Here is an 8,485-nt window from a genome sequence, read left to right on the forward strand (position 1 = left end):
CTGCTGATCTGAACAATTTGGACAACATACAAAGCTTGGTCTCTTTATGAAGATGAAAAGCCAAATTTTCTATTTTTTCAGTCAAAAATACTTTAACTGTAAGTAGTTTGTAGCTTATATGTTTGTAACACAAAAGAAATTGAAACATTTTGCTTCACCTAGATTTTTTTTTTTATTTCTTGTAAATCCACATTTGAATGTTGAATGGATGATCTGGAAAATACAATAAATCTGTACAATAAAGTATTCTGCTCATGGATTTCAAGATTGATCAAAAAAGAAATGTCATTTGGACACCTGATATACAAATTTCTCATGACTGTAACTCCTCAGTGCTTCAACATACAGTCATCAATGAGGCTCTAATGAAAGATAATGACCAGAGGAATCCTCTGGTAGTGGCTGTCGGTTAAAGCCACTGCATGTTGGTATTCCTGCTAAAGCCTTTTATTTATTTATTTTATTTTTTGCCACAATTTTGCCTTTACAACAATCTTACAATGTCCTGCAGTGTGTGGCGTGTTACGTGGTGGTGCGTTGTATTGATTCGATTATTGCAGCCTGTGGGGTTTTCCCTGACTGGGATCGAGAACGCAGCCTGTTGAATGTTTAATGTGACAGGTAGCCAATCAGAAAGCGGGGTCACGTAAGAACAGAGGGGAATCCCAAACAGTTGACCTGGCGCAACCGAGAGTCCGGTGGACATTGGAGGTGATATGTAGAAATGTTTATTACTATATGTAAAGGTCATTTCATATATGTTTACTATATGCGGTTATGTTTATTCAGTTAAAAATGTTAAGTACGAAAACATAACTCGCCTCCAAATCTTAGTGCAGCAAATAGAGTGGCTGCTCCAGCCATCTTTTATCAAACACCTTTTCTTTTTGTTTCGTCTTTTATCACTTAAAATGAGTCCACAAACTATCACTACTTCTTCTATATCGTCAGACATGTTTGTTACTCTAAATTCACATATGGTATGTTGGGGGTTTTACGGGATTTTCTTCAGGAATCGGGATGTTCGTGAGTGGAATTGGTTTGTGTGTGGTGTGTTGCTCCTGCCGTGTGGCTGGACACACGAACCGATCGAATCTGTTGGACTTTTATCAGCTCTGTGGTCACAGAGGTTTGGAAAATCGGCCGACGATCCTTAAATCGTGCTGTGTGAACCAGACTTAGGACTCATGAGCTCTACTCACCTTGTCTCGACCACTGCCCTAACGCTCTCTGACTCGGGTCGCTATGGTAACGTTTACACATCCCTTCAAAATAAGATACAGATGCGCCACAAAAACAAACGTTTTATTTTCGTGAAAAATTTAACTCACAATAACGACAAATTAATGGGAGTGTTTCACTTGTTTTTCTGCAACGAGACGGTCCCATCTGGGAGTGATGAGAAACAATGACACCTGAAGTGTTGCTTATGCACAGGGTGCTTGGTCTCTAGTGGAGAAGCAGTTTGAAGCTTCAGTGCGGGCTTGGAATGTGGGAATAACATACCGGGATAAATCCATTCTCCTGTCTCCTCTCTGGGACTTTTCCCTTCACAAAGAAACTTTCCAAATAATCTGATCTGTTTCTTACTCTTTTTGCTGCTTGTGGCTCAATGTTGGCGCACAATACGTAAATGAGAGAATCTGGTCAAAAGAGTTTCAAAATAAAATTTCCTCCAGACTCAAATAATACATAAAACATATAAAACGGAAATATTTAATTATTTCCTGGTACCAATTGGTCCACCCCGGGGGTTGGGGACCACTGATCTAGGAGTATTTGGAGAGCAGGCTGCCAGCACTTCGACACCTGAGTGTTAGCCAGTTATGGTACTCCTCTGAGTTTGTTCCCTGTATGTTTCTGACATTACTTCTAGTAATATAGTCTTGTTTCCTCTCCTTCTGATGTTTCCTAGTGATGCCTTGGATTTAACCTCAGTGAAGCCCGAGTTCCTGGTTTTCTGGATATTCCCCTCGTGACGCTGTGGACTGTTACCCACTGGTTACCCGAGTCCCTTCTTCGCCTCTGTAGTTGAACCATAAACTGTTCCTGGATTCTCAGCTGGCAGTCGGATTGTTCCTCAACCTCCTCACCTGAACTTACCTGTCCACCCTCCACCACAACTTTCGCCATCCACCTCCAACAAACTCACCGTCTGAACCTCATCAGAACCTGGGTCATCTCAAAGACCCCTACAGGAGACCATTCCCTCAGAGACCACAGTACTTTCCCCCCCATGGCGGAAAATCTTCATCAGCTCAAGTAAGATCAATCCATTCTTCTCTAAACCTCAATGGTCTGACATACCTCAAACTCACCATCTCACCCTCACTGCTCTCCAGAGTACAGACAAACCCGGCTTTCTTCTACAGGATTATGAACTACACATTCTCACATTTTCATCATTGTAACAATAAACTTTATTTATCTGATTTCCTGTTCTCCTGAGTGTGTTCTGTATGTGGGCAAAGAAACTTGAACCCATCATGACAGGCTTAGATAGTCTCCAGACCTGAACCTAACAAATAATCTTTGGAGGAAGCTGAAAATCCATATTGCCCAGTGACAGACCCAAAATCTGAAGGATGTGGAGAAGATCTGATTGGAGGACTCGTTCAAAATCATTGCTGCCTTGTGTGCAAACCTAGTTAGCAAGTAAAAGAAATGCCTGATTTCTGCAATTTGCAACAAAGATATCTGTACCAAATATAAGTTGTTTTTCTGCTGTCATGAAATAAAATGCAATTACATAATTTTAAAAATTACACAATGTGATTTTCTGGATTTTTGTTTTAGATTCTGTCACTCACAGTTGAAGAGTACCGATGATAAAAAATTATAGAATTCTAAATGCTTTACAAGTAAGAACATTTTCAAAATCAGTTGTGTATCAAATATTTATTCTCCCAACTCTATGTAAAATGCACCCCTATATTTTTGTACACAACAACCTACACCAGCAGTGTAAGGACAGCAGATGAAACTCCATAGCACGGCATATAGTGACAGAACATACAGAACTCTTTGGACCGTTCTGGGATGGAGTCCGGTAAGCTGCGCTGTCTCAGCAGACTCAGCATTACATGTCTGATCTTTGTTAAAGGCTCTTATGAAGAGGTGTTAATTTCACTGCTGCGCTTCTGATGTGTGTTCCCCTTAACTGCATAGCTTAACTGCATAACATAGCTTACCTTCCCCAATGTACTGTCAGGTAGTCCAGACTTTTTGAGAAATAGTGCTGCTTCTGTTGGTCCTACTCTGCCAGTGTTTTCAGGATCCACCTTAAAAAATATCCACAGAAATTTTAGTCAGTCATGTAATGGTGCATTCACAACAAACGCATTTTGCGCGTCTGGTTTACATTGACAGCCTATGTGGAGGCGCCTTGAGGGATAACGGCGCGTTATCTAGCGCAGCGCAATTTGAAGCATTTTGAGCAATTGACACATCAAATATGTCCAACAAATGGGTGATTTTGACGCATCTGATGACGCCTCCACCTGCCTCGTTTCAACCTGACGTATGAAACGCTATGTGTAGAGCAAAATGTCAAGTGTCTGCGTCAAACTGCAGATGCGTGAAGGGTCGGCTGCGTTTTTGACTCGCATAATGTATTTGTTGTGAACGCACCATAAGCTATGTTCTTTTATTTCTCAAAAGTAGTAACAAGCTTAGTCACATTAGCAAGGTCATCATCTTACCTGTCTGTAGAAGTTTTCATAAACAGGATTCCCACTCACCACCTATCGCAAAATGTTTTGACAATCAATAACAACATTTGTGATGTTAAAGCTGAATAGGCTAATACTATGCATACATACACACAAAGACACTTACATTTACATATATCAGTGACGTGCGGTGAGGTTCGTAGCTGGTGAGGCACTAACTTAATCATAATCATATTTACAAATATATACCACCTGCATGTTATTGTTTACATAAGGAAATTTTGTGCATGCGAACAACGCTGGAGGGCAAAAGACTTTTCTTTTACAGGTCATATGCATAACCTGTAAAAAGCTGCGCTACCGCCGCAGAATAATTCCGTTAACTTAATCAAACTTGGACATGTAGATGTTATTAATTTCGTGCTGTGCTCACAGCAAAGGGAAGCCGCCCAGCCCAAGCCTTCCCCCACTTTTCACCTCCTCCCCCCACTCACCTGGTCTTAAACCCTCCTCCCTCACCCCAGTCCTCCCAACCTTCCCCTCTTTACTCCCTCCTGCCCCCCTCCCTTCCCGATCCCCTCCTTGAGCTCTGGATCAGAACATTTTATTACAGTGAAACGTAAGAAAAAGCAAGAAAAACGAACTATTCATTCAGAGTCAAATCCAGGTTGCATCAAAATAAACAATCCCGAGTTACTGAATCAAAACTTCCTGAGAGAACAGCTAGTGGATTGATGTCGGTTCTGATTGGTTGTTTTTGACCGAGCGGAGTAATTCTGCAGAAAACAGGGAAGAGGCATCGATATTTTTTTCCAGAGATTATCTATCTTACGTTATTACATAGCGAAAATTTTAATACATATATAAAATATTTTGTTTGCTTAAATTGCATGCTACAGCTTTAAGCAGACGTTCGGTGTCAGAGTTCACTGCGGGTGGAGCAGAAGCGAAGCTCCGTCTGAGAAATATCACGACCAGTGGCGTTTAGCGGCGGCCCAACAGCGGGAGCAGACCCAGCGTCTACCGCTAGCTCGTTGACTTAAAGTTTCGGGTTATTTTGTTTAGCTTTCAGACCACCATCAGCCCAAATGTGCATGTAGATCCACAGTCAAATGATGGTTGAATCAACTTTGATTTCTTACTGATTCAACGTAAAATCAACTCAAACCTGCAAGCAGTTCCACAATCAGATAGCCGTTGAATCAACATTGATATAGTGTCAGTTATGGTTGAAACTCTTAACATTGACTCAACATGTAAGTATCAATTTCATTTCAATGTTAGGCTTCAACATAGATTCAATGTTGTTTCACTCATATTGTGTTATCTGGGTGATCATTGCAGCTTAGGAATAGTCATCTTCAGCATCACTTACAGGCTTTATTTACTCATTATTTGGAGGACATATGGTTTATGCTAATCTACTGTAATAGTATCACAAGCGCAAAAGCAATTCAAAATAACTTGACTTGGATATTCTTAATTTAGCATTCAAACCACATTATTTGGTTCTGATATGATCTCCATTATGTGGCCATATTCCACATTCTTCTTTTCACTCTTTTGTTTCTTTGTTTATATAGGCACAAATGCAGCTGCAACGCAACTAGCAAGTTTAACCGAGTCTCACTTCACTCTATCAAGATGAGACGACAGTTCACTGTTAATACATATTTTTAAGATGCATCAGCATAATAGATATGAAATGAAGCATCATGTACAGCACACATTCAACTCCCATCCGTATCATATTTAACCCTTCCTGGTATGTTACTCCATCCTTTTAACCTAGCCTCTGAGCAACGCTAACTTTAGGAGTCAGCAGTACAACTGTGTTAGCCTTTAACCTTGGGACAGGCTTGGTGTCTATGGTGACACTTTTTCTTACATGAGCAGCTATCATCTTTTTTGAAAAACGCCGTGTGTATGTACATAAACAGTAGAACCCAGTGTCAGTGGATGCTAATCAATCCGCTAACAAACGCTCAAGGAACAGGCCTAGTATCACAATCTATCTGCATTATAAGAATGTCTCCTCGTATTTTCTGTAAACTCCACTTATGCTATTATTTGTTGATGCCTGACTACTGCTATGTAGTGCTTTCTGTTGAGTCAGATGATGGGGGAAATTGCAGCGTCGTTACCTGGGTGAGAGATGCGAGAGTTGCCATCTTCCCTGCTACTGCTGTGAGACCGCTCTCCCCCTCTGAAGCCCAGTGACACGCCTCCTATTGGAACCACTCGTCCAGTCTGCTTTAGTTCGTCATTAGTGAGCAGTGTCAAAATCCCACGGTAGAGCATTAGGTCCATACTGACTATCTGTGCTACCTCGTCAGACGTTCCTACCGTAACACGGATAGATAGCTGTCTGTCTTCCGTCGTGTTTACAAATCGAAAACTATAGCGGGTTGTGTTAATGTTAACTATTATCATCGGATAACATTCTTTGAGTGACGAGACCGAATCTTTTATGCTCAGCATATCATTGGAACAATTTATATACACGGCAAAACTACAAAAATATCACTTCCTTTCAGAATATCCTATTCGTTTAAAATGGAAAGCTATGGCAGGTGCATGCACAATTCTTTTTATTAGAATAGCCTGCCTTTTAAAAAATATTTTAAATACGGAGGTGTTTAAAAGAATGAAACAGTATCAGACAGGGAAACACGTTTGTATTGAAATTAAATTAAATAGACATCTACACAGATCACTGCAAATTCTTTTTTGCGCACTAATACATTGTATGTCAGTCTTTCTCAAATGCAGCGCAGCCACAACGTGTCCACCGAACTGCGCAGGTCACTGTACTCCTGAAATGATAAGTTATGGTTAATATACATTAATATTACATCGCTATTACACAGCTTCAATATCCCACGCTACCAACATGCTCTATTTAGCACACTAAGATTAATGAATGCAGGGTTTTACGGGTTTCTTTATCGAGGACGTCTGTTAACAGACAAGATATGAGAGCAACAATGAGCATACATTAATTAGCCGATGCCCTGAATTCTCTTTGTTCTGCTTCATAATAAATATTTAAAACCTGACACAAATATGTTATTCCACCTTAGCTCACTTCTAGTACATAAACAATTACAGCAGCACTATTCTCCAAGTTAGCGTGCTCAAACTAACAAATATTTGATTTATTTCCAACAGGTTTTTAAAAACAAGCAATCTGTAGGACAGAAAAAAAAATCGTGCATACAGAACCAAGAACAAAAATAATAAACTTACCACTCCTTTTCCAGTTGAAAAGGAGTGGTAAGAACATGGATACCTTGTCTCAATTTAATGACATACTTACAATGCCCTAATTATCAAAAATTAGTAATTAAAACTATGTTATATTGTTCATGTTCCTGTTTAATATACTGTGCTAAAGAGCCAACAAATAAATTATACTACATAGACAAAATGGTTACAAACTAACTCATAAGACAAGAAAATCTATGGATACATAACAGTAATAACGACAATTTCAGTCACAATTGGATATACAGCAACAGAATAATTATCTATTCCTTGCCATGGTTGTAAGGTGCTCTGTTTAATATCTACAAAATATTTGTAAATCGGTAGATAAACATTTAGACGGAAAAATAAGTTTCATAAAGATCAACAAACAAAATGCATATTTAAGTGATTTTGGATTTGAAAATATCAAATGATCATTTTCTACAACATTATTTTGAAAAATAAAGAGCAACTGTTTCCAAATTCATAGGATTTGTTGTTGATAATGAGAAGAATAAATGCAGTTAAAGATTTGCAGGTAAATTAATTTCTTGTTATTTGTTGTGGAGGGGGAACGGATTATTTCTGGAAGCTAAAACAAATGGTCCACCCTAATAACTTCAGCAAAAGATGAGCAAGAGTGTCCAAAATCACAGGATATGCTGTTGATGAAGAGAGGAATAAGCACAGTTACAGATTTTGTGAAAAAATAATTAACCAGAAATTTCTCTTATCCAGTAATCTGCCATATTTAATATTAGAATGGGATTTTGCAGAAAGCCTAACTCATCTTTTCAGAAAGTCTAATCTTTGTGCCCTGCTACCAGCCACATTTCCTCCTATTATATTGGCAATGAAAAATCATAAATACACAAAATGTGTTGAAAAACTATTTGGTTACTAACTGTTTTTTGTCAGGCTTAAGTGACAAAAGTTGAAAAAAAAGATCCTCTTGGTCATTAAAAATAACATAAAACTGTGTAACAAGTCTTATGCCAAGAAATGCATGCCTGCCGAGAATTACATCCCATTGCAAGAAAGCGCATTGCTAAACTCTCGCATATTGATGAGAAAGTGGACTGAAATATGACCAAAGAGGAAACTTTTAAAGATATTCGTAACATTATAACATTGCTTAACCATGTAAGACCTAAAATGGAGGGTTTTATTTTGCAGATTAATTGAAATAAATAAGGTTTTTGCACCTTTACTGAGACATATGAGTCTCAGTAAAGGTGAATGTCTTTACTGAGACACTTAAGTAAAATGTCAGACACTGACAGATTTTTGTTAGTGTCTGATGAAAATGCGTCCCCTCCAAACTTGAAGAAACAAACAGTGATGAGTGAAATAGCTTTTTCTACATAATCACATTTGTTCCCTAAACTGTTGGCAAGAGTTTTATATCAATAGGATAATATTTGAGGAAAATAGAGAGGGCATGCAGATATTGGCAGGCTAATATTAGGCTTTGCCGTAAAATGTATCCCCCTGCTAACATGGAAAAATAAAGAGTAAAGAGGAAGTTTACCTTTTCTACAAAATCAGAGTAGTTCTACGAACTT

General features: G+C 38.8%; 1 protein-coding gene across 2 annotated transcripts in view; it reads right to left on the reverse strand.

The window, feature by feature from the left end:
• Nucleotides 1–6,128, reverse strand: part of eps15l1a (epidermal growth factor receptor pathway substrate 15-like 1a) — a 109,188-nt gene extending 103,060 nt beyond the window's left edge. Inside the window, exons 1-3 of one of the 2 annotated variants that reach the window (XR_006371816.1) lie at nt 5,816–6,127; nt 3,702–3,743; nt 3,192–3,281 (exon numbers count right to left, since the gene is read on the reverse strand). Coding sequence is in view for 1 of the 2 variants with exons in the window: in XM_044128358.1 (XP_043984293.1) it covers nt 3,192–3,281; nt 3,702–3,743; nt 5,816–5,842 (159 nt within the window). In the remaining variant the exon portion in view is untranslated. Of the gene's footprint in view, nt 1–3,191; nt 3,282–3,701; nt 3,744–5,815 lie in introns of both variants that reach the window. The other variant, XM_044128358.1, reaches the window with a different exon arrangement.
• Between the last annotated feature and the right edge of the window lie 2,357 nt (nt 6,129–8,485).

The sequence above is a fragment of the Gambusia affinis genome, linkage group LG10 (assembly GCF_019740435.1).
Source record: "Gambusia affinis linkage group LG10, SWU_Gaff_1.0, whole genome shotgun sequence".
Lineage (NCBI taxonomy): Eukaryota > Metazoa > Chordata > Actinopteri > Cyprinodontiformes > Poeciliidae > Gambusia > Gambusia affinis.